Below are 26,941 nucleotides of genomic sequence, written 5' to 3'. Positions count from 1 at the left end.
ATCATTTCAATAAAATGGCAATTCAGTTTGAACAAGGAAAATTAATCCTGATCCTTTAATCCGGAAACAAGGCAGGCTACATTGATTCCATTGTTTGTTTCTTAGAAAGACTTTATTAACCAACTGATAATCTACTATAGGCCTACTATAAAACCCTGGCATACAATAGAATAAAGTTGATTAGAATCACTGCAATTATTTAGACAATTCACTATACATAAATTATAATAGAATAAAGGCAATAAATAAATAAAACAATCACACCCGTGTGAACTGAGTGGTGCCCCTCTCCTCTCCTCTCTCTCTCTCTCTCTCTCTCTCTCTCTCTCTCTCTCTCTCTCTCTCTCTCTCTCTCTCTCTCTCTCTCTCTCTCTCTCTCTCTCTCTCTCTCTCTCTCTCTCTCTCTCTCTCTCTCTCTCTCTCTCTCTCATTAGCAGGCAACAGTGCAGCACTATCTCTCTCTCTGTTTCTGGCACAACAGCGCCACTTTTGCCCCTACTGGTACTCATAGTCACATAGGTTAAAGTCACATAGGTTAACACGGACATTGCTGTTCCTTGGAGTGGTTGCACCACTCCAAAACACAGAAAAGAAAAGTGTGCTTAATAGATCAATACACTGAAATCGGGCCTCAATAAGGCCTCCAGACAGGCTCCTCCCCTCTGGCAGAAAGACAGACCCCTTCAACGTGACTGATCAGTGGAGCGGAGACGTTGCGTTGCTCCCCTGTGGTGTGGATCGCTTGGTTTGACCCGTAGTAGAAGCTGCCCGCCTGGAACAGACCACTGTGGTTCAGAGGACTGGGAGGAGGGGGATGATGCGGGGGCAGGTAGTGGGGGTATGGGGGCGTGGGGGTGGAGTAGGGCATGGACGATATGTGCTGGTGGTGGTGCAGTCTGGGTGTTGGAGTGAAGGGCGACGTCAGAGAGGTAACCTGGCCTCGAAACGATGGCTCGTGGTGGGCCCAAAGAGAGGAGGAGAGGGGCCTGCAGTCTGGAGAGAGACCGAGAGGGAGAGAAGCAGAATCATCTTTATCATCATGGCTTTTCTGCAAGCTCCATCGTTTTTTGTTATTTCCATAAAAAAAGGCAAGAAGAAGAAGAAGTGGGGCAAGAGGGATAGGGGGGGAGCGAGAGGGATAGAGAGGGGAGGGGGTGCATAGATTATAACGTATTTACTGTAGCATTAAAGGACCACTTCACCACTTTTCAACCTATCTTCATATAATAGGTCCTCATTAATAATCATGATAAAATGGCACACTTTTTTTCTACTCAGTCTGTGTCTCATAGGAGGGCTGTGGGCAGTTTAGAAGCCGTCCTCCAGTGACATCATCATTAGGCAGATTTTTTTTTAAACAATATTTTTTACAAAAATGTTTAGATTTTCATTATCGTGAGAACGATGGCTTCCATTTTCGCATTGCAACTTTTCAGGACTAGAAAGCCTGCAGTTTCTATTAGCTTGTATTCCCCATCGATGATGTCACTGGAAGACGGTTTCCTCCTAAAAAAGCCCTCCTAAAAAAAGAAAATTACTGAGAAAAATGACACAGACTGAGTAGAAAAAAATTGCGCCATTTTTTTTACGATTATTAGTGAGGACCTAGTATATGAAGATAGGTTGAAAAGTGGTGAAGTGGTCCTTTAATGAATTGGCCCCAATTCCCCATATTATGCAAGGATTATATAGGCCTACTACCATTATTTGTATCGTTCCTATACTAATCCACTCTAATTTAGGTGAAACGCACTAGTCTAGATATCATTGCTGTCGGGAAGAAACCTTGTACTGTGTATGACCATATTTCAACCTTTTGTTTAATGCCTTTACTTTGTCGTATGACAGTGGTAAAGTAGTGAAAATAGCCAATCTACAAGCTTACATTGCCATTACAATGCAACACATCTGCTATTTTCACTATTTTAAAATATTTTGAAAATTATTACATACATTTACCTATACCTTCACTTAGGAGCACCAGATTCAAAGTAAATGCACACTGTGTTTAGTAAACACTATATGTTTATAAGTAAACACTGTTTACTTATAAACATATAACCGACGAAGAAGAATGAAGAAGAGACTGTGACTAAATAATAACTATCTCTTCTATCTATAAATGCACCATGTCTCTGTACTGTAATCCACGTAACTCGAGAACCGTTCGCCCCACCGACTTCAAATTCGACACACGCGTTCCACACCCCCACAGGGAGTGCAGTGCCCAGTGTCGAGTCGGTCGGACCCACGGTTGTCCAGCAGCGCCACAAAAGGCCTCTGCCCGGGCTCTGGACATGCAGGGCCCCTGCCCAGGGTCCATATATGGAGCTGGCCTGTTCTGACTCACAACACTCCATATTTGGGCAGCCTGACACAGAACTCCACCATATATAGGAATAAAGGGACACAGAGAGACAGACACAGAAATCATGTGCATAAGAGGGAACGGTATTTCATAGTCGTGTGGGGCATGGATCTCCAACTTCCATCGTTACCGACTCGGTGCTCTACAGCCGGGCACCAGTCTAGTTGTGTAAATTGGAACACAGATTATTTTTAAGTGGTGCAACCACTTTCTTAAGTGACTATGTGTGTGGGTGGGTGGCTGGCTGGCTGGGTGGGTGCCTGCCTGGCTGGCTGGCTGGCTGGGTATGAGCGCGAAAACAGCATGGTTGTTTTTCACCACCTGTGCGCAACCTAACACACACACAAACACACACGCACATATTAGCTGTATATATGATGATTTCGGGTGTGCCAGTACAGTACAGTGACAGTACAGTACAGTACAGTAGAGGGTACAGTAGAGGGACCGGTACACGGTAACTCTGTCATTTCTCAACCGTTTCGGACGTGGGGCAGCATGCCGGAACCGGCATGCTGCTGGGGGTCTGGAACTCCCCCCCCCCCCCCCCGGGGACCCCCACACGGAGTTGCACCACTTACTTCACACGGGTGTGATTTTTTCCCCTTTCCTGAAAAATAACGTTTTTTAACATACAAGGTTTCTGCCCGATAACATTTTAATAACAATAAAAACAAGACAATTTCAACATGATGTTGAGCTCTCATCAGATGTTTTCCATTAGTTTTCTACCAGTGTAATAATGTCTCTCCCAGACAGTACCAGAGGACGCCTGATTGCTGACGCTGCTAGAAGACCTGCATGTTCCTGACTTCATCTCTTTTTGCCTCTGTCCTAAAAGAGATGGAGAGAGAGAGAGGTGGAGGTAAGCATCCATTTCACGTGATAGCACTACAGATCCTTGATGACATCTGTAGCTTGATTTTAACTGCACTTCATTCCAAAGCTATAATTATTATGTGTCAGATTAAAGCTCAGCCCTTATTAGTCTTTCATTATCAATCACTGTTAAATTAACAGTTGATTTGTGCGTGTGTGTGTGTGTGTGTGTGTGTGTGTGTGTGTGTGTGTGTGTGTGTGGGGGGTGTGTGTGTGGGGGGGTGTGTGTGCATGTGCGTGTGTGTGTGTGGTCCACTCCTTTTCCCCTCTACACCAAATCTGTGTGTTTTATTTGTGTGAGTTTTGTTTGTGCAAGCCTTCATTTGCCCTGATCACACACACACGCACGCACGCACGCACGCACGCACGCACACACACACACACACACACGTGCACACGCACACGCACACGCACACACGCACGCACACACACACAGCATACTAACGTCTTGGCAGGCGCTGTCCGTCCACAGTGATTTTGATGGCTCTCTGCAGAGTAGCGATCTGAGGAGGTTGAGTCAGCACGTTGATTGACAGGTTGAAACTCTTCCCTGCACAAACATCACCATGCACACCATCAATAGGCAAAGTTTGTTCCCTTTTTCTTTCACAGGGAAAGTTTTTCATGAAGCTTCAACCTGCAAAATGTTTGATTTATCATCATGATCATGATTTTTGTATACACCATTATTTAATAATGTTACCTATTGTATACTGTCATGATTATTAATATGGATTATTGTGTTTTTTCTTTTTGCTTTGCACTGGTGTACTGAGCTTTTATATGACTGTTTGTTCTCATTGAACCATATGAGAGTACCTGTCACTTTAAGTGAGTGATGTCATTTCTTGGTTTGACCCGATAGGCTTATACCATTAGGTCAGACAGCCTACAAAAAGGATGCTTTCTCATTTGTGTTCATAAAGATAGCCTGATGAAGGCCGCATATAGGCCGAAACGTTGCTGTTTCCCTATTAAAAGTTGGTTCACTGCATTTGAAGACAGCGTGCAGGTGTTTGTTCCTTTTTCAAAGTGACACACACAAAATCACTCTTCTGTGCCATTCTAAACCAGTTGCTAGTGGAAACTAGGGCATTCACTTCTAGTCATTTTTACTAGTTGACTAGTTGCCTAGTCAACTAGTAAAACCACCTATTATGTTAAAAAAACAAAAAAAACAAACCCCTTTTTATTTTTTTAACTGTGTACATTGTTGACTATAACTATAATCTACCTGATCTTGAGGCCTACAAAATCGGGAAAACGTGGAAACGTCCTTATTTTCCTCATGACATAGCCTACGGCATCTTCGCTGGAAAGATTTACACATTTGCGTAACGAAATATGATATAAATGTGAGGTGCTATAAGTATTTGTAACTCAGGGGTGCTGTCAAGCAATCACACTTGTGATGATGACCATGTATGATGATGTAGTCACGGGGGGGGGGGGCACACACAAAGCCATGCGTTGGAGCGGGCTGGTGCCGCTCAAATGTTTGAGATGCACTGGTCTGACCTCTCCCGCTGCGTCCAATGAAGCGGAGGTCATTGAACTGGGCGTGGCCTTGCTTCATAATGGCGGTGGCGTTGCGCAGCTCGGCGCTGCTGTTGTCATCGTTGCCGGCCATCACTATGACGCTCACGCCGTCTGGCACGTCGTCACTGAGAGCGACCACCTGGAGAGAGAGAGAGAGAGAGATGGTACAATTTCTTAACAAGACAACAAACAAGCCCCGGGCCATTACTATATATATCGGATAGATTAGATAGACACACTAGATAGGAAAATGGATGGATTCATTCATTCATGCAGTGGTTCTCAATGTGGGAGGGGCTTCCCATGGGCGTCCCTTAGGAACCAAATGGTCCCTTTTACGTTATCCAGAATATACCTGTAGACTGTAAGTTACAGGTCTCAGGTCTGTAACTCTCCAAGTGTACAAATGGAACCAAATGGACCACAACGGCCAACAGGTCCATTTAGGCTACACTCTCTGAGTTGTGGAGGTCATTAAGACTCATCCGTGGCTTCCGTGTGTGGTTATAGGGTTAGGTTAGCGTTTGGGGTAGCGTGGGGTGTCTGACTATTGCGTTCGGACCGTTAGGAAGTCGGACCAAATTATGCACCCGATGAAATGACTGCGGGAAGGCAGTTGAAAATGGCGACCGGGCACATCAGTTTTTATATATAGTAAAACAATATGTAGATGCTAGGCTAGGGGGCAGAATTTGCAACTGAGGGTGCGTCACACCTAGCCTATTGATCTGCAGTTGGATAAGTATAGTTACTAACAGTGAAGGTTCTAGGCAGGGTCTTGTTACATCTCCAGTGTTGAGGCAGGCTGCTACAGAGGAAGTTAGGGCTGTCGGTCTGGACCAGGCCTCTCCTTTGGGGCTCCGGTGGTTCAGTCAGTGGCCCCTGGAGGGCCCTCACGTCATGGCACTCTGGTCGATGAGTGCTGGGTGGTGGCGGTGTTGGTGACGTGAGCCTTCGTTTCACCAGGGGATCTAGGGAAGGAAGCCAAGAAGAGAGACTGAGAGACATCCCCAGTGTTGTTAAAGCCATTAAAACCAGGACATTTTTTGAGAGGCGCTAGTCCCTCCTATATGCCCAAGACAGCTTTGAGGGTTTCTGTGAACACAAACATTGGCTGATGATTGGCTGATCACCCCATAGCGATGATTTGATTGGCTGAGCAAAGTACACAGGATAAAAGTCAGGGCAGAGAAGTGAAGACGCCAAAAGTGATTGGCCGGAATGACATTTGTGATGATTTGATTGGCTGAGCACAGAATGTGATCTACATGTGATGTATGCTGAAGATAAGAGTGCCCCTCACTTCATCACTTCGTGCTATTTTAATTTTAGAAAAATGTTATGTAAGTTTGAATTACGAAAAAGTTTGAGAACTACTGATTTAGAAGGCATTTGTAGAATCGGCCTCAGGTCTTAATTGGTATTTAAAGGGATAGTTCAGATTTTTTTTTATCTTAAGCTGTATGAAATACTTGCCAGTAATATAGTGGTTGCAACTGTATTAATTGATTGCCCGAGTCCCGTGGTGGGAGTTCTGCTCTGGTTTTGGTGAATATTAAAGTAGTATAAAGTAGTTCCGGTCATTTTGTGGGGGCCACTGGGGCCACGCAGTAAAAGTAAATTAATTCACAAAACGTCATTTGTATTGTTGACCCATTTCTAAAATATTAGGGCAACTTTCGTTCAACTTTGACCCCTCTATCACATGGAACTATTTTTGGGCATAGTGATATGGACACAATAAATGGAACTAAATTTCACCAAAACCATGAGCAGAATTCCCACCACGGGACTCAATCAATTAATACAGTTGCAACCACTATATTAATGGCAACATTGGCAAGTATTTCATACAGCTTAAGTTACAAAAAATCGTAACTATTCCTTCTCTGCGTGATGATTACGTTTTTTGAAATATTCTTTTGAAATTTGAAATAATTTAAAAAACATGTAGCGCGCACACACACACACACACACACACACACACACACACACACACACACACACACACACACACACACACACACACACACACACACACACACACACACACACACACACACACACTATCTATATATATCCAGAACCTGGAGGCTGGATTTCTGATTCTGACCAAAGAAGATTTTGTCCGATTTTCATCCGAGAGCGAAGCAAAACTACAAAGACCATAGTGCCTCGGTGGCAGAAGCTACCGCTACGTCATCAAAGCGCGCTACGAACGAAACAAACAAACAAACAGAAGAAAAAGTTGCAACTGAACTGAACTTCATATATCTGTGAGTGTTTTCTTCATGTATGTGTATGTGTACCCAATGCCCATGTCCTCCCGAAGTACCTCTGTGTCCTGTCTGTTGTCTCTCATCGTCTCGCTCTGTGTGTATGTATGTGTGTTTATCACCGCAGTGTTTGAATAGGAGGGAACTGGTCTGTATTATCATTCAGATTTGACTGCCGGAGGGGAAGTTAGTGGTCACAGCCACCTGCTGTGTGTGTGTGTGTGTGTGTGTGTGTGTGTGTGTGTGTGTGTCACAGAAGAAGTCTGGAGCTGTGTTGATTTTGTGCCACTCTGTTCTGCTATGTTGTTATTTTAAAGGCGTTATATGTAACTTTGCCCTGTGTTTACATAGCAAAACAATAACTTTTCTTTAACCAATCATTTCCCAGCTGTTATCAGCCACTGGAGGAGTATGGTGAACACTAGCCGGAGTAGCTGCATTTTGAAACACTAGATTTATTTAAAAAAAATGTTGAATCTAGAGTTCCAACAACAGCCCAATGACCCATACATCCAAACAGAAAAGGCCTATCTGATTGTATTAAACTCACCAACATTGCAGCTGTACAGAAAGCTTGAATTATCCTCTTTCTATTCTTGTTTCATAAAAATACACCATTATGCGCTACTTTCTGTCCAGAATAATCACATGCACGAAATGCGTGCATGTGATTATTTTGTGTTGGAGTTTGGAAGCGCTCATTGGAAATCACTCAATGGCCCTGCGTACCAACTGACAACTGTTTTGAAATTGCACATAATGCAGGAGACAGCAAGAGGTTGCGTTGTTGAAAACGAACGCCACCACACTACTCCAGTGGCTGATGCCTTTTTGTTTTCTCATATAAACACTGGGTGACGTTACATACTACATGCCTTTAAGCACGTAAGTATTTAGACGTTATTCTGTTCTGTTCTGTTCCATTTCATTGAAGGACACCTTAGACGAGACAGAGAGATACAGCAGGGCTCCCACAACATGCATAAAATGTGTTGCAAAAATGTTTTGTTGATAAAGCCATTGATGATGCCTTTTCAAAGTTAGCTCACCAAATGTAGCTGATTGTCATTGTCTCATCAATGTCTGTGTCGTGTACTAGAGAGATTTGAGACTAGTTTGGAAGTTTTGGACCCCTATTAAGGGTCTCGGACCACCTGTCGAAGACCCATGTTCTAGGGGCTTCACCATAGAAGACCCGTAAGATAATATCTCGTGGAAATACACCAGGGCTTACCTCTGTTTCATGATTTAACCCATTTTGGGGCGGGAACCCCTTTTGGTGTTAGCATTATGTTATGCTTTAGCTATTGAAAAATAGCAGATCTACAAGCTCATAGCGCGCTACGAGCTTGTAGGTCTGCTATTTTTGAAAAATCGAAGAACTGACATAGAAACATAGCTTTTTCAGAAAACTGTCAGGATGTAGAAGACATTTTTAGAATCTGATCTCAGGTCAAAATGGGTTCAAATGGAGAGTATGCACATGCATCACTTTTCCACCGGGACACCCCCCCCCAACCGAGTGACACCCCCCCCCAACGAGCTTGTAGGTCTTCTATTTTTGAAAAACCGTGAAAATGTGCCTCAAATATTTTTTTTTCAGAATGAACGTTTTTAACTCAAATCTTTGCAAAACATATTTTCAGATGGGGGTCCTTGACATGAAATATTGAGTGATTTACGTAGGCCTAGAAACATAGGTATTTCCGAAAACTGTCAGGATTTAGAAGACATTTTTTTCAGGCCTAAATGGGTTAATGCATGTGTGGCTGTGTTTGTGTGCAGGGTGAAGTGGTTATGAGCCCATGGCCAGCTCTGCTCCCTCCAACTCTAAAGACCGACCCGTCCCGAGGGCCAGCTTTATCCCAGAGCTACAGAGCATGATGTGAGACACACACAACACACTGTCACAGACCTCTGGCTGCTCACCGGTGTTTATTTTGATTTAGTTTTAGTCCTAGTCTTTTGAATACAATTCCATTTACTTTTAGGCACATTTTAGTCACATCTGCAGGGCCCCAAATGACAGTGAAGTGACAATTTATTGAAGGACTTGTAAGACCTTTTTTTTTTAATGCCTCAAAAAAGAAAGGAAGAAACTTAAGTAATCAACACACTACACTATAAAAACTGGTCAAACATTGGCCAAATTGTCAAATAATATACGAAAGAGACAAACATGGTGAAAATAGCCGATATACAAGCTCACAATGCGGTTATTTTCAAAAATATTTATCTGAGTCAAACAAAATTGAATGCCTCAACTCCTACAATACCAAGTGCTTATCAGGGTGGGGGGGTGGGGGGGGGGTCTCCAGTGGGGGGTGGGTCTCCAGTTCAAACATGATTATTTCAGGGGGCATCATCCTGAAAAGGTTGAGAACCACTGAACTAGTGTTTGAGACAGACAGACAGACAGACAGACAGACAATAAATAGAGAGAGACTGACCCCAATACAACACCGGGCTGGTGCTTCCAAATAGGCTGTTGGAAGCCATGGCAACCTGTTGCACTGACATAATGGAGACAGTTTGTTATCACATGCAGTCAAATCCTATACAGTATATCCACATGATCATCATAATCATACACTCACATGTCTTTGATACTTTGTGTGTGTGACGCAAATCGTTATCATTTATCGTGATTAAAAAATGCTCACAATAATCATATTGTGGAGATTTTGATTTATCGTGAAATTGTCCTCCATCATACACTAGAATGAATAGGCTTTTGATGAGCTGCAAATTCAAAATACTTGATAAAACAGACCTGTAAAAAGCGTTATTTGGTACGCTCTTATTTCACTACACAAATCGATTGGCCAAGAATAGCAGATCTACAAGCACACAATGCACTGTGAGCTTGTAGATCGCCTATGTTTGGCAAACGTTCCCACCGAAATAGGGATGCTGTGGAAGTGGTTAACAAAAGTGGCATTTTAAGTTTTAAAGGACCACTTTTCAACCTATCTTCATATAATAGGTCCTCACTAATAATCATGATAAAATGGCATGATTTTTTTCTACTCAGTCTGTGTCTCATAGGAAGGCTGTGGGCAGTTTAGAAACCGTCTTCCAGTGACATCATTAGGCAGATCTTTTTTTAAACAAGATTCTTTTACAATTTGTTTTAGATTTTCATTATCGTGAGAACGATGGCTTCCATTTTCGCATTGCAACTTTTCAGGACTAGAAAGCCTGCAGTTTCTATTAGCTTGTATTCCCCATCGATGATGTGATTGGAAGACGGTTTCTGAACTGCCCACAGCCCTCCTATGAGACACAAAAATTGCGCCATTTCTTTTCATGATTATTAGTGAGGACCTATTATTATATGAAGATAGGTTGAAAAGTGGTGAAGTGGTCCTCGTGACGTGTAATCTTCATATCGTCCCACCGTGTGTGTGTGTGTGTGTGTGTGTGTGTGTGTGTGTGAGAGATATTTGGGGTACTCACCCTGTGGTGTGTGTGGGCCTGTGGAGTAGAGATGTGGTGTCGGTGGTCAGACAGTCCAATGCCAAACTAAAACCCCAAAACCTACACCTGTCTGAACCTTAAACCAACTGTCCGACTAAACCCACCCTCCAAACCTGAAGCCAACCTGCCCACAACCCCACCGGGCTCCGGGACTGAAAGCTGCAGCCAGCCAACCACAGGTCAAAGGGAGGGAGCAGCGAGAGGCAGGAAAATAGGGAAGGAGGGCGGGAGAAAGACGGGAAAAGAGAAGGAATGGGCGAAGGAGAGTCATTCAGGATGTGGGTTTACGTTAGTCTGGTATCATGGAAGTGGTATCCCTGTATGCAAATTGTGGTCGGGCCTAATTGTGGCATGGGTGGTGTGTAGGATGTTTCTCTCTCTCGGGGGGGGGGGGGGGGGGGGGGGTGGGTGTGTGTGTGTGTGTGTGTGTGTGTGTGTGTGTGTGTGTGTGTGTGTGTGTGTGTGTGTGTGTGTGTGTGTGTGTGTGTGTGTGTGTGTGTGTGTGTGTGTGTGTGTGTGTGTGTGTTGGGCTACTGTGAGTTCTAGAAGTATTTAGACACTATTTCTCATCTGTGCCTACATTGTTTTGCATGTGAAAAGCTTTTTCGCAAGGTATCTTCAAGTACTTTCTAAGCATTAAAAGGTCTAAAAAAAACAACAACGACGTATCCTTTTTGTTGCATTCCTTGAGACTCTTTGGCCCCATTTACACTGGCAGACAAATCTAGCCTGAATCAGATCTGTGCCACATCAAGATTGAAATCCGATTGGTTTAAATGGTCACATGACTCATTTAGACAAATCAGATTCCAATCTGGATGTGGCTCAGATCTGATTCAGGCTGGATTTGGCTGCCAGTGTTAATGGGGCCTTAGAGCCTCACTACTGACTGATGACACGGCCATCAAATTATTTGATTAGGAATGTGACAAAAACGAAATTCAATTACACACCCCATGAATTCAAGGCTTCATGGGGTGTGTAATTGATAGAAAAAAAGAGGGTATTTTAGCGCTGTTTTTGAAGTTTTGCTTCAAATTATTTGCAGTGGAATTGCTTTTAAAAGTTTGCAATCCGTAAATATTTAATTAACGCGATTGAAGTCGCTGTCTGTTGTTGTAATTTCACAGTTTTTGTGTTGAGTGTTCCTCTGTGACTGTGTGTTAGGCTTGCTCTGGGAGACGCTTGCAGGCCGCTGCCCGAGACAGCTGCTCTGGTAGAGGACATCGTTCACACACAACTCATCACAATGGTAATACTAATACACACTGCGGTGTGTATCGGTGGCTCTCAAACATTTTTGGGCTGTTAAAGGAGAATTCCATGCTAGAAGTATTTCTTACCTTTCTTTGTAGTCGTTACGTCCCCACCAAAGAGGTCCAGGTGTTTTTTTTGTGCAAAAGCTCCTTATTGGCTATTTCCCCTACCATAAGCCCTCAATGAATTGCATTGAATTGAATGGGGCTATGGGGTGTTGTGCTAATTCGCTTATTTCCATCTAAATAAGTAGTAAAGTGTGCCGCTTGGGATATTATTTACATTATGAAGAGAGGATATATACAAAAACATTATAATTTTGAGCGATGGAAATAAGCGAATTAGCACAACACCCCATAGCCCCATTCAATTCCCATTAAATTCAATGCAATTCATGTATGGCTTATGTTAGGGGAAATAGCCAATAAGGAGCTTTTGCACAAAAAACACCTGTACCTCTTTGGTGGGGACGCAACGACTACAAAGAAAGGTAAGAAAGCCTTTTAGTATGGAATTCTCCTTTAAATAACTTTTTCATCCACGGCACCCCTGAATTACATTGTTACTTTATAGCACCTTTTGTCATATCTTTCCCCCAAAGATACAATGTCATGAGGAAAACTGGAGAGTATATTTGTTTCCATTAGGGCAGACTGTTTACAGTTGGGTGCCACCGATATTGTCCCTTATCATTTGACCCATTTAGGCCTGACCTCAACATTTTAAAAAATCCTTCTAAATCCTCCAGTTTTCTGAAATAAATATTTTCACGATTTTTCAAAAATAGCAGACCTACAAGCTCGTAGCGTGCCACTCGGTGGCGCGCTATGAGCTTGTAGATCTGCTATTTTTCAATAGCTAAATTATAACATAATGTTTAAAACACCAAAAGGGGTTCCCGCCCAAAATGGGTTAACTGTCCTTTTGCGCAGATCACGCAAACCTCAGCAAAAAGAAAAGGACAATATCGATGGCCTCCAACTTTACTTGGCATTCAACCACTTAAACCCCCAGCATTCCTATTCTGGGGGGAACATTCACCAAAAATAGCAGATCAGCAAGCTCACTAGTCACTAGCTATTTTTTGGCAAAGAGACTTGGGGCCCTATTTTCGCCAGTGCCTTATCCCTAAACTTCTTTGCTTTATTTGTTTTATTTTTTACCATTTTGAAAAACATTTTTGAATAGTTTTCTTTATTAAACCATTTTGGGCGGGAACCCCTTTTGGTGTTAGCATTATGTTATGCTTTAGCTATTGAAAAATAGCAGATCTACAAGCTCATATCGCGGCACTCGGTGCCGCGCTATGAGCTTGTAGGTCTGCTATTTTTGAAAAATCAAAGAACGACTGACATAGAAACAACTTTTTCAGAAAACTGTCAGGATGTAGAAGACATTTTTAGAATCTGATCTCAGGTCAAAATGGGTTAAAATGTCATGCTTCCAAGGAAGCCCAGCCCAAATGGACTTACAGGATACTTTTACATTTCATTTGCCATAGAAAATGAACCGACATGACAATTCACAAACAATGATCAAACGAGTAACAACTAAAATTGGTCTGGCTGATATAACGACTATTATTTGTCTTTTTCAACGTCATTGGTACCGACAATTATTCAGCCGATGTGTCCCCTCCTATATCCATATTCCAACGTTTTGTGTTTTTCCTTAAATTAATGCCTTACTTCATCCTACTACAGCATCACACAAAAGTATAAAAAATAGCAGATCTGCAAAGCTCAAAGCTTTGATCTTGTAGATCTGCTACCTTTTACTATTTATTTTATTTGAATCCTGAAAAGGACTCCTCATGCATAGAGGGAAGCATGAGGTCCGTCCGCTGCCCCCCCAGGTTGGCAGAGGAAGTGTAGCACCCAGGATTACATTAGATTACACTGGGTGAAACAAAAATGGGTTGCAAAATAGTGGGATAAAAAAACCCCAAAAATCCTGAAAAGTAACATTGTTGGACATAATGATGTTTCCACCCGACAGAGACGATATCTAGATTATGCTAATTGCTGTTCTATGCATGGTTTTGGTTGGTCAGCTGCAGCAGGCGTGCGAGGGGGCTGTCTTACGAGGGTCAAGGGTCATTTCAGCTGAGGACATCCTCTTTCTGATGAGGAGAGACAAGGTAAGAAGATATACACTAAGCACAAATTCACACGGAGGTCGCCAGATAGAGGCTAATACATTCATTAAAATTAGTTTATATATATATATATATATATATATATATATATATATATATATAATCATTGTTAAGACCACCAACAACAAGAAATTACAGAGAACTACAGGATTAGTTTATCAGAGCAAACAAATACATTTATATTTTGGTATTGCGGACGGTACTCATAGTACTATAGGTACTATCACTCCCATATTTTACATGTACAATATGGGAGTGAGTACTTCAATACGACTGGGCTTTGTCCCCCTATTATGACATTTTTAATGTGATATTTAGTCTACCATTAAGGCCTCTATTTTGGGGTTGGTAAGTAATGTCTTTATTTTCAGCAGTGCAACTGATAGTTCCAGCTTTATATCTTCATCTTGTATTCATCACAACTGCTTTATCTCACAACTGTGATTTCAAAATTGCTAGTGAGATATGGCTGTCATGAACCAAAGTTGCACATGCCAAACTCTGATTTATACTAAGTGGCAGGTCTGAAAATTGCAGATCTACAAGCTGACAGTGTGCAGCAGCGTGGTGTGTGTTGTGAGCATGTAGATCTGCTATTCTCGGTGCACGATGCAATGTATAATCAGGTATACATCGGACAGGAGAAAACAACACGTTTTATGTGCTTTACAGGTTAATATTTCTTCTGACTGTATTTATTGAGATTCTTCTTTTCTGCTTTTTGCTGCCAGAGGAAAGTATCCAGGTTATTAAAATATATCCAGTTTAGAGATTATAAATCTAAACTCCTCAAAAGCATGGAGGAAGAAGACACACAAGACACAGGTATGCGCACGCACGCACGCACGCATCCTAGCAACCACACACCCACGATTATTATCGATATTATACACCCTGATCTCAAACTCGGTGAAAAGAGGCCATTTAGCGTTTCAATTTAATTTAGATGATTGCAGAATTTTATCACATTAATAAAGCTATATTTATGTTTTATCTGTATATGTTTTCACCGTGTAAGAGCTTCTACAATGCTTAGTCACAACAAAACTTGCACAGCCGTCCCATAGGGCATTAAGCAACTAGTCGACTAGTTTACTAGCCGACTAGTTGCTAGTAAATCCACTAGTCAACCTTGTTGGTACTAGTTGACTAGTTTTTTTTCCCGATTTTGTAGGCCTCAAGATCAGGTAGATTATAGTTATAGTCACCATGTACACAGCTTTTTTTTAATTTATTTTATTTTTTACATAATAGGTAGTTAAACGACTAGTAAACTAGTCTACTAGTAAAAATGACTAGAAGTGAATGCCCTACCGTCCCAAACAGAAAGGACATCATGCTCAACACACGGGATATACAAACATGTATGCATTTTTTGTTGAGTGGTGCAACCACTCCAAGGAACAGCAATGTCCGTGTCAACCGTGTGTTCAACCGTGTGTTCATGTTTGTGTGTGACTATGAGCACCAGTACCAATGAGTACCAAAAGTGGCGCTGTTGTGCCAGAAACAGAGAGAGCGAGACAGTGCTGCACTGTTGCCTGCTAATGAGAGAGAGAGAGAGGGGGGGGGGGATTTGCAACACTCAGTTCACACGGGTGTGATTTTTCCTTTTTGCCTCAACATTCCAGAATGCCTCAGAAGAACATTGTTCTGTGAGAAAGTAGTTTGATACTGATACCGACATAGTACTACCGTAGTTGCTACTAGATACTAAATAGATAGCAATAGTGTAAAAATAATGCTTCTTAGCTAAAATGACACGGATGCTTCGCCGGTCTTAACAGGTTAACTGGTGGCAGTGGCACTCTTCGTCATTAAAGTGTTAGTTTTCTAGCACCTGCTAAAGGTTTGTAGGAATGTCTGTGTGCTCCAGTTTGTTCCCCATACCCATTATGTTTTTAACATCTTGTCCAAATCACCCGTGTCTCGTAGACCGCTGGGGAGGTGCTGCCACTGGAAATAACCAGAGGAGGCAGCGGTTGGCTCAGGACTTCCTGGTGTGGATGGATCACACCGGAGAGCTGCTGTCATTGGCTGAGAGACAGGAAGTGGATCCTGTCAAACAGGAGCGACTGGAGGTCAGGGTTTAATATTATGATTATCAAGTAGTTTTTGCCGTGAGTGTTTTTATTTTTTTGTTATGTGTTTTTGAGGTGACCGTACTTGATTAGACCCCTTGGTGTGGTTTTTATGGTGCAATGATGTCTTCCCTTTGTATTTAAGCTATTCATTTTCAGAGAGTTAAACTCTATTCAGTCATGTAGACAAATTGGAAGACACAGATTAACCCATTTTGACCTGAGAATAGATTCAAAAAATGTCTATTACATCCTGACAGTTTTCTGAAAAAGCTGTTTCTATGTCAGTCAGTCGGTGGCGCGCTATGAGCTTGTAGATCTGCTATTTTTCAATAGTTAAAGCATAACATAATGCTAACACTAAAAGGGGTTCCCGCCCAAAATGGGATAAATAAAACATTTTTAGGCTCCTGTGAATGATAAGGTCCGCAGCACAGGTCACTACTTTCATGTATTTTGTACAGTTAGTGTTTATACATTTTGTGTTTTACAGCGCATCGAGCGTCAGACTCGGGCTATGGATCAGAATCAGTACTCGGAGTTCTGTGAAAGCCGACAGCTCAGCTTCGGTAAGACTGCTGAGAACATTAGGCCAGAGACGTGTATAATAACCGGGATGAGTACACCACTTAAATACATACAAAAAAAATCACACCCGTGTGAACTGAGTGGTGTAAGGTTTTATATAGCATGATCAGCTGTGGTCTGACGTAATGAAATAAGGTAAGGTATTATATAGCCTGATCAGCTCTGATCTGACGTAATGAAATCACACCTGGATGTGATTTCACAACTGGCTATTTCTGTGCAGAGAAAATGACCACGGTTGCTACGGTCATCCAGTTCACCCGGGTGTGATTTAATTACGTCAGAAATTATTTTGAACATAGCAACCGTGGTCATTTTTTTCTGCACACAAAAGCCAGTTGTAGGAGTGGTTTACACCACTCAAAAAATACTTCGTTTGTTCTATCAGTCTGTCGGTCAGATTGTTAACTGTGTGTGTGTGTGTGTGTGTCTGTGTGTGTGTGTGTGTGTGTGCGCAAAGCTAAAAAGGCATCTAAGTTCCGAGACTGGTTGGACTGTAGTAGTCTGGAGGTGAAACCCAACAGCATCGCCATGGAGATCCTGTCATATCTGGCCTATGAGACGGTTGCCCAGGTAACTTTGGCCTTCCTGATGTGATGATGTCATTTGTATGTGAGGGGACATCATTTCAATTAATTTTCGAATACTTAATTTTTAAAATAAATAACCTCTCACACTTATTGCCAGTGTGCCAGTGATCACCCTCCCCTGTGCCAATGTTGGCACCTGTGCCTAAGGTTGCCTACCCCTGCTATTAATTTAACCCATTTAGGCCTGACGTCGACATTTAAAAAAAAAAAAAAAAGTTTTCTAAATCATGACAATTTTCTGAAAGATTTGAGGCACATTTTAACGATTTTTCAAAAATAGCAGACCTACAAGTTCATAGCGCGCCACTCAGTGGCGCGCTATGAGCTTGTAGATCTGCTTTTTTTCAATAGCTAAATTATAACAATGTATGTAACCACCAAAAGGGGTTCCCGCTCAAAATGGGTTAAACCATTTAGATCTGAGGCCGGTTCTACAAATGTCTTAATTTCAAGGACCCCCAAAATTATATGTATTTGGCTGCCGGGCCCCCCCATCTAAAAAATATCTTGTTCCAGGGACCCCCAGAAGCAAATATTTGAGTTTAAAAAGTCCCGCTTTTGAAAATAGAATATTCAAAGATTTGCACACACTTTCAAGATTTTTCTAAAATAGCAGATCTACAAGCTCATGGCATGAAATTACGTGCTTGTATATCTTATTTTTGAATAGCCAAACTATAAAATAATGCTTTTTAGCTCAAATCTAAAATGCTTCTCATGGGTTAAGCACTTGAACCCTACATATATAATGAACGGGGAATCTGAATCTGTCAAGAGAACGTTGTGTGTATTCATTTTGTTTGCCCTGCCTGCATGCCACCATGACAGAGTGAAATTGTGACTCTTGAAATGTTCAAGAGAAAAAAATGCTCTCTTACCCATTCACTCAATGACATGGCTTGATTCATTTCCCCCCTGTTTGTCTTTCTTGCGACACAGATTGTAGATTTGTCTCTGTTGGTGAAGCAGGAAATGACGTCAAAGACCAACCCTATCAGTCACGTGATCTCCGCCAGCTACATCCACTACAGCACACACACTGAGGTACATACAGTCCTACCCTCTCATCTGTCTTCAACTACGTAAAGTTCAAGTTGTTGTGGTGAGCGCTGTCCGTATGTCTTTTCCCTCTGTGGCCGGGGGCACATATATAGGCCCATGTACTGTATATTTGACTCTGAGGAAGAGGAAAGTCAAAACGTCAAATAATAAACACGTGCAGACCAGTCGAGTGCTCCAGTATATTGTATTTGGGTAGTGCCCAGGTGTTGTTCTCTCTGATGCAAGTTGTCCCTGTTGAGCACCGGCGAGCCCTCCTGCCTTCGACTGGCTGAAGAAGCAGCGCTGGACTTCTCTTGTACCTATATGCCCATATATAGACTGCCGCAGCAGTTGTCAACAACGCAGTAGCCCCGGTGACGATGGGCAGGCGGGGGGGTGTGCTGTGGATTCGCTAATATGGACCTTCTCGGCGTCAACGCAAATCTGCATGCCATGTCAATCAACGGCCCCCGTCTCTCTCTCTCTCTCTCTCTCTCTCTCTCTCTCTCTCTCTCTCTCTCTCTCTCTCTGTGCGTCAGGAGAAAAAAGACCCAGACTCACCTGAGGCCACTCCCCCTTCCACTCCAGGCTCCTCCCACTCTTCTAAGCCCCTCCTCCAGGGTAACGGAAGCCTGGACGGCAGAGCCAGACAAAGGAAACGGAAGAAGGTGTGTGCGCGTGCGTGCGTGCGCCCTCTCTCTTTTGGGCATGTTCTGGTTGCTTGTTGTTGTTTCTCTCATTAAATCTGTCAACACTGATACCTGGCTGTGACGATGACTTGTGTAGGGGAGCCTAAAGTACCAGGTAAGTAATACTATTATGTTTGTGTATGTGTGTGTTTCAGAGCTGTCCTGCTACAGTGGAGCCACCTAGTGGAGCCATCCAGACATATCACATTAGAGAGGCTATCAGAAGATATAACTACAGACACACGGTATGTTCGAGTTTGTTTTTTCAGTGACTAGGGCTGTCACGATTACAAATTTAAGTTGACGATTAATTGTCACACAACTAATGTGATTAACGATTTGCCTTTTAGGCTTCATAATAACAAATTGCACGGGGCAGATATGACAAATAACTTAAATATACAAATAAATCACTGACACATTTAATAATCTTTTATTTCCAAAACATTTATGAAATAGGTGATCTACAAGCTTACAACATGTCACAAAGTAATGTGCTGTAAGCTTGTAGATCTGCTATTTCTGTTTTTTATTTATTTTTTATTAGGCGATAATCTAATAAATTGTGACAGGCCTATTGGTGACATGGCATATAGCATTGTTTTTTGCCCTAACAAGATATTTCAAAAGCATTGACATAGCATTTACTGTGAACCTTCATGCTATTGATTTTGGTGACCCCCATTGCTTTGCTCTAACCTAACGCATGCCCATAGTCCAGCTGCTTAGCTCCAATATATAAAGGGATCGTTCAGTTTGTGATAAAAGCATGAAATTTGGTACACATATAGCCAAAGGCATCCCAAACATAATTGGAGGTGGAGGCATCCTGAATTTTCAACATGGCACCCATGGCAGCCATTTTTCAAAATGCCACCATTGACATCCTATTATAAGGCAATATTGTCTAAATTTCCTTATGCTTTAAGTAGCATGTGACATATCAAACTAGGGGTGTTTCATGATGCTGAATCCATTCCAAGCATTAGTTTTGCATAAAAACACTCATTGGGCTAAATTTGGCGATAGCAACTTGCCCAACTGTGCTGATGTCAGCACATTTGGGCAAGTTGCTATGGCCAAATTTAGGCCCAATTTGGCCAATTAGCCCAAACTAATGCTTGGAATGTATTCAGCATCATGAAAACCCCCTAGTTTGATATGTTTTTTTTTGCGAGGCCACACAAAAGTATTGCGAGGGAAGTGAAGACATTTATCTTTTAACTCATTGTCATTTTGGCCGGGGCTCCCTTTTGTACCTGAAATATCAATAAGTGTTCTTTTTCTCTCTTGCAGGGTTCGTATCGGAGGGGTGGCATGGCCTTCTTGGCCTGTTAAAGGTTTTAACACTCACTTATGAATGCATGTAAATATTGTTCGTTATTTCCAACTCTGATCACGCCATTTTTGCCTGTTTATCAGATATGTAATGTAGGCTAACGCTAAATTAGTTTTCAAGAGAAAACTCACATGAAGATATCCCTGTTATTTTGTGCTCATTTGTTCTGTATAAATCATAATACGGTCCGAGTTTTGATTTATTTTATTTTGATGCTTTGTTCATTTGAAATAATTTAAGGTGTCCATTATTATTAGTCCAGTGATTTGAGCCGAATGTGTTTCATTTCAATTTCACAATGCTGTAAAATATGTTGAGGATATCGTAGAGCGTCTGCTAAATGCCTAAATTGTAAATTGATCATAGGAAATAAAGGAAACGATTGTTATTTCTATAATGGGAATAACATTCTTAAGATTTTCCATGGAGGAGGGAATGACCTGGATGGCCAAGAAGCATTAACATGTATTTCTCAATGTATCCGTTTTGTACGTACCATATACAGTCTAATGGAATTCCACTGGCCCTTATGATTGTCTTCTGTGTGATCAGTGTTTGTACATGAAAATAAATTCTGCATATTTGCTAATATCACTGCCATCATCATTTAGACTATATATGTTGCAATGCCTTCTACAACACTTGATTTGTATAGATAGATCATGGTCAGGATCATACCTACCCTACACTCAGAGATTTAAAAAAATGTGTTCATTCAAGTTTTATTTATTCTCAAAATTACACTGAGTAATTAACCCATTTTGACCTGAGATCAGATTCTAAAAATGTCTTCTACATCCTGACAGTTTTCTGAAAAAGCTATGTTTCTATGTCAGTCGTTCTTCGATTTTTCAAAAATAGCAGACCTACGAGCTCGCTATGAGCTTGTAGATCTGCTATTTTTCAATAGCTAAAGCATAACATAATGCTAACACCAAAAGGGGTTCCCGCCCAAAATGGGTTAAACTTGTGTCGTCGAGTAATACAATATTATATATATATACATCAGTAGATCAGGAAAAGGGAAACAAAAGGTATATGTGAATTACATAGGTTACAAATAGAAGCTAAGACAAATTTCAAAACAATCTAAAAACAAATTACATATTGTGGGGATCTGTATGCTCAGATGTGTGTATGTGTGAAGTGAGGGGTGCTCTTATCATTGTACATCATCATGACGTAAAATTGACACTATGCCTATTTGCTCAGACACAATGATGCAAAATTCTCCATTCATTCTCAATGGGAATTTTTTGTTTTAGACGAAGTTTGTGGACGGTAACTAAAAGCTGGATGTAGGTCACACCCGTGTGAAGTGAGGGGCGCTCTGGACATCGTACATTATCATACATCATCTCATTCCGGCCAATCATAATTTGCGTCCTCACCTTCATCAATGTTTGTGTTATGTTATGACTTAACCCATTTTGGGTGGGAATCCCTTTTGGTGTTTTAAACATGTTATAATTTAGCTATTGAAAAATAGCAGGTCTACAAGCTCGTAGCGCGCCAAGGTCTATTTTTTGAAAAATCATGAAAATATTTATTTCAGAAAACTGGAGGATTTAGAAGATTTTTTTTTAAATTTTGAGGTCAGGCCTAAATGGGGTAAGTTTTATGTAATTTTACTCTGACGTAAAATGTACACTATGGCGTAAAATTCACCATTCATTCACCTGTTTTGAATGTGCACATAATGCAGGAGGCAGCAGGAGGTTGCTTTACTGATAACGAGCGCTCCTTGCAGATGATTATTTTCTGACAGGAAGTAGCTCATAAAATGTCTACGGTGGATTTTTATAAAACAAAGACTTTACAGATTGAAAGAGGATAATTCAAGCTTTCCCTACAGCTGCAATGTTGGTGATTTTGACGGTGTTTAATATAATTAGAGAGGACTTTTCTGTTTGGATGAATGGGCTCTATGGGAAGTGTCACCTAGGTATCACCTTGCTGGCAAGATGGCTGTGGTCTGAATATAGAGAATGGAGTGTGATGTAAGACATGACAATGGGATTTGCCAGCAGATGTCACTGTTTTGCCTGTTTTCATTGCAGCTCAAAGGGCTTCACAGACCGAGAAAATCCCAGACCACAGAAAATCCACTGAATGTTCAAAGTTCAGGTTGGTAATTGAGGTCATAAAACCTATAAGAAAAAGAAAAAAATCACACCCGTGTGAACTGAGTGGTGCAAGGTCTTATATAGTCTGATCAGCTATGTCAGTGACGTCACACACTAACCATAGTAACCATGCTCACCTTTGCACGGACAGGTACAGGTACACAAACATACAGACAAAGCTGGTTGTTGGAGTGGTTTGCACCACTCAAAAAGAAAAGAAAATGAATGTCATGAAACCTTTTAAAAGCTGCGAATTCTCAACTGTCCACTAGAGCAGCGATTCTCAACCTTTAAGACCGTGACCCCCCCCAAAATGATCATATTTGATATTTGAACTGGGGACCCCGGCCCGTCCCTGACCTCGACAAGCTTATTGTGGAAATATCGGCTATTTAAAAAGTTCCCACCTGTGTGAACTGAGCTGTGCAGGTTATACAGTACTTGTAGTGTTCAGTGTGAATGGCCCTTTAGGCTGCCAGTGCCACTTGAAGGCTGCTGAACAGCGCCACTTGAAGGTATTGTGGTCACCCAGCGGTATTGCAGTTGTTGAGGCCATACTACTGTACAAACATAGAGACATACACACTCCGTCAAACATTAGTGGTTTGGCATTGCTAAAAAAACCCTCTTATATTATTTGCCAATCTGCCCAATGTTTATGACCAGTTTTTGAGTGGTGTAAACCACTCCTACAACTGGCTTTGTTAGTCTGTGCAGAGAAAATGAGCATGGTTGCTATGTTCACCCTGTTCACCCGGGTGTGATTTTTATAGTATGTTCTTGATTTACGTTTGTTTATTAGGCCTACTTTTAAAAGTCCTTAAATTGTCACTTCAGGGAGTCCCCACACAGGTTGAGAACCACTGCACTATAGAGACCGGTTATTATTCCAAATTATTGGATTGTTTACATTTTCTGCAGAAGTGCACATATTTTCAGTTTCCTCTGTAGGGGGAGACTTTAAGCGTTTAGGGTAGTGATGCGCGGGTCGACCCGTTACCCACGGGTCGGGTCAGAGCGGCTCAAGAAATGTTAACTCTTTGGTCGGGGAAGGTCAAATAGTATACACAAGTTGAACTGTAACCCGCGGGCCAACCCGCAAGTTGAGTAAAGCAGGACAAATGATCATGAATCACCCGCGGGTCGTTTCTTCCCCCAAGATTAGCATCACTGGTTTAGGGCTATCCCCTCATCGCAGATTAAACAGTCTGTGTGGTCTAACTTGGGTTAGTCATTTCATTGTCTATATATGTTCATTTTTGCTGGGTAGAGCAGCATGATCAGGCCTCTGAAGTCCTTCTCCTGATCTCTTTTATTAAATCACTTCTTGATACATAAGCCTCTTTTATTAAATTACTTTTTGATCCATGAGCCTCTGCCTCCTCGTTGGTGACAACAGTGCAGAGTTTGACCACTCCATCTGTCAGTTCCTGTTCTCCCAGGATGGCCGCCAGCGGGATTCCTGAGCGCACACAGTACTGCACCTGGTTCAGGTATTTGGGGTTCCTTTTGTACTCTGTCTGTGCCTTGATGCCGGCAGTCCAGAGCTCGGCCGTCAGTCGGAGTCTCTCCTCCAGCAGGTTCTTCTGTGCCGAGACCACCATGACCTGCACCTCTGTGGTACGCACGCTGTTAGCCTTGGCCTCCATGATGGAGAAGATCCTCTCCATGCCAATGCTGACCCCGACACACGGCACCTGCCTATCCTTGGAGGAGATCTTGCCCACCAGGTTGTCATACCGTCCACCTCCAGCCACACTGCCCGTGCTCGCGGTTTTCTCTTGGGCCACCGCGGCGCCCGCCTGGATCAGCACGGCCTCGTAAATTACACCTGTGTAGTAGTCCAGACCTCTGGCTAGGCTGAGATCACACAGCACCTTGTCTGTGACCTGGAAGATCTGCAGGTAGTTGAAGAGCTCCTTCAAGTCTGTGAGGCCGGCACGAATCTGGTCGCTCTTACACACCTCTGTGTCTCGAAGCAGGAGCTCTACTAGGTCAATACCACCCTTCATTTTCACATATTTACCAATCTGATCAGCTACCTCCTCCGATACGCCCTTCTCCATTATCTCATTTTTAACATCTGACCAGGACAATTTGTCCATTTTGTCTACTGACGAACAGATGGTGCAAAACTTGTCCTTTGGAACGCCACACAGGTCAAACATTCCCTCCAGAATACGTCTGTCATTGACCTTGATGCAGAAGTCTCCCAGCTCCAGCTCGCTGAGTATTTCGTAGATGATTTTCAGGCATTCCGCATCGGGGACCATATTATCGTACTTTCCCGCTATGTCAAAATCACATTGGTAGAATTCCCTGTAGCGGCCCAGGCCTGGGTTGTCACGGCGGTAGACCTTGCCTATTTGGTAGCGCTTAATGTTGGTGACGTTGTACATGGCCAGGTAGCGTGCAAAGGGCACGGTGAGGTCATATCTGAGAGACAACATCTCTCCACCTTGGTCCTTGAGGTCGTATATCAGCTTAGCGTCCTCGCCGTACTTGCCTGTCAATGTCTCTTTTAGTTCAAAGACAGGTGTGTCAATGGTCTCAGCACCGTGACGTTTGAAACAGCCAGTGATGGTGTTGAACACCTTCTCTCTGACGGCCATCTGCGAGGGGTTGTAGTCTCTTGTTCCCTTGGGAGTCTTAAGGACAAACTGGTGTTTCCTCCCACCGTCTCTTGCTTCCGCTACTTCCTCCAACCCCTTTTCCATTTTCAGGACGACCGCCTTGTTCTCCATCTTAATCTCATAATTGCCCTTTTCCCCCTCTGTTTCCTCCTTCTCCAACCCCTTTTGCATGTTTAGGATCTTGATTCTCTATCTTATCTTGAGAATGTCCTCCAGGTCTGACTATATCTCACACAGTAAATGAAACATAAGTAACTGACACGTTTATATAGGTTGGTCACCCCAGGCGAGCCACCAGGTCATCGTGACATCATGTGACATCAGCTCCCATATATGTATGGTGACATCATCAGGGATGGATATCCCTGATGTCATAGTAAATGCGACCTGCTGTCGCAGTTAAGCCCATATATGGAGATCCCTGATGTCGTCAATATTGACCAGAAACTCTACATCTGACCTCAAACCCTTAGATCTACATCTCCATATATGGATATGTCAGAACCTGTTCTTCCATGTTGATCCTTCCCCATCCATCCTTCCTCTTCGATGTCTCCCTTTTGACTTATACCTGTCCATTCAAACTCTAGACGGGCCTGCCCCAAAGTTATTAATGCAGCTGCGACCGGCAGCCGGCGAAAACTAGAATTCTCAACAGGCCCGAAAATTAAGACCTGGGCCCTCATCAAACCCTGTACACTCAAGAGAATGTCCCCTCTACCACCCTTAGATCTCCATATACTGTATGGAGCTGACCTGTTCTGACATTCCATATGTTGATCTGACCTCATCAAACCCTGTACACTCAAGACATGCTCCTTATATGGCCAGTACAGAATTCATTCCATGTTGATCTGACCCCCCATGCCAAACCGCCAGCACCTGCCCAGCAGTCTGACGTCAACAAGGCGGATGCGTGCACGCTTCTTGCCCTCCGGCGTCTTACCGGTGTAGGACAAAGTTTGTTCACACACACCGAAAGCTGGACATAGGAGAGGCTAGCGCCCCTCAAAAATGTTTGTCTTCATGCTCCCCCAAAAATCTGCAAGGTTGTAGTCCGGAGGACATTGCCAACATGTACACCCTATTGAATGGTGAGAACCATGCTTTAACCCATTTTGGGCGGGAACCCCTTTTGGTGTTAGCATTATGTTATGATTTAGCTATTGAAAAATAGCAGATCTACAAGCTCATAGCGCGCCACCGAGTGGCGCGCTACGAGCTTGTAGGTCTGCTATTTTTGAAAAATCGAAGAACGACTGACATAGAAACATAGCTTTTTCAGAAAACTGTCAGGATGTAGAAAACATTTTTAGAATCTGATCTCAGGGTTAACTGTCATGGCCCAGAAGCTGCAAGTCCATATCTACTGTATGATGAAGGGCTCCGAGCCACCAGCAACCTCTCTCAGGTGAATGTCAACCCAGTTTGTCGAGTCTTTGTTGGAGGTACACAGTCAATTTGTTAAGCTCATTGACCAGACAGTGGCCTTGTGGTTAGAGTGTCCGCCCTGAAACTGGGAGGTCGGGGTTCGATCCCCGGCCAGGTCATACCAAAGACTGTAAAAATGGGACCCAATGCCTCCCTGCTTGACACTCAGCATCAATGGGTTGGATTGGGGGTCAAATCTACTAATCAAATGATTCCCGAGCACGGCGCACGCTGCAGCTCACCGCTCCTTGGCTGCGGCTCACCGCTCCAAGAGATGGGTCAAATGCGGAGAACAAATTTCACTGCGGTAACGTGTGTGACAAATCGTTTGACATTGACTTTGACTTTGACACAGTTCTGAATGGCACAGTTCTTGGGTGCAGTTGAGAAGGCTTTGACGTCTGCAGTCAATCACAGGGAACCCAAGTCCCACTGCATAGCCCCCGAGCTACTGGCCAAGCACTGT

General features: G+C 42.7%; 3 protein-coding genes across 4 annotated transcripts; 1 reads left to right on the top strand and 2 right to left on the bottom strand.

Moving 5' to 3' along the window:
* Positions 1–631: 631 nt before the first annotated feature.
* Positions 632–7,253, bottom strand: LOC306930858 (uncharacterized protein; the record flags this gene model as incomplete). The annotated part of the gene is made up of 6 exons (XM_079511954.1): positions 7,122–7,253; positions 5,543–5,757; positions 4,766–4,925; positions 3,693–3,797; positions 3,131–3,202; positions 632–993 (listed from the first exon to the last, which is right to left on the bottom strand). The coding sequence occupies exons 1-6, from the start codon at positions 7,222–7,224 to the stop codon at positions 632–634; spliced, it is 1,017 nt and encodes a 338-aa protein (XP_079368080.1). The 5' UTR covers positions 7,225–7,253.
* Positions 6,913–20,476, top strand: LOC306931553 (transcription initiation protein SPT3 homolog). Of its 2 annotated transcripts, XR_013791022.1 has the most exons (13): positions 6,913–7,062; positions 8,848–8,947; positions 11,710–11,794; positions 13,853–13,939; positions 14,689–14,782; positions 15,893–16,038; positions 16,532–16,607; positions 17,087–17,199; positions 18,156–18,260; positions 18,797–18,925; positions 19,102–19,191; positions 20,243–20,338; positions 20,385–20,476. XR_013791022.1 is itself a non-coding variant. In XM_079512964.1 (12 exons), the coding sequence occupies exons 2-12, from the start codon at positions 8,868–8,870 to the stop codon at positions 20,282–20,284; spliced, it is 1,047 nt and encodes a 348-aa protein (XP_079369090.1). In that variant the 5' UTR covers positions 6,913–7,062; positions 8,848–8,867; the 3' UTR covers positions 20,285–20,476. The 2 variants fall into 2 exon arrangements, 1 of the variants encoding a protein (XP_079369090.1); XM_079512964.1 differs by having other exon boundaries at positions 20,243–20,476.
* A 3,215-nt stretch (positions 20,477–23,691) lies between these two features.
* Positions 23,692–25,215, bottom strand: LOC306930857 (histidine--tRNA ligase, cytoplasmic-like; the record flags this gene model as incomplete). The annotated part of the gene is made up of 1 exon (XM_079511953.1): positions 23,692–25,215. The coding sequence occupies one exon, from the start codon at positions 25,213–25,215 to the stop codon at positions 23,692–23,694; it is 1,524 nt and encodes a 507-aa protein (XP_079368079.1).
* Between the last annotated feature and the right edge of the window lie 1,726 nt (positions 25,216–26,941).

Source organism: Electrona antarctica (genome assembly GCF_951216825.1).
Source record: "Electrona antarctica genome assembly, chromosome: 10".
In the NCBI taxonomy this organism is placed as follows: Eukaryota; Metazoa; Chordata; class Actinopteri; order Myctophiformes; family Myctophidae; genus Electrona; species Electrona antarctica.
This window is presented reverse-complemented; position numbering and strand designations above follow the sequence as displayed.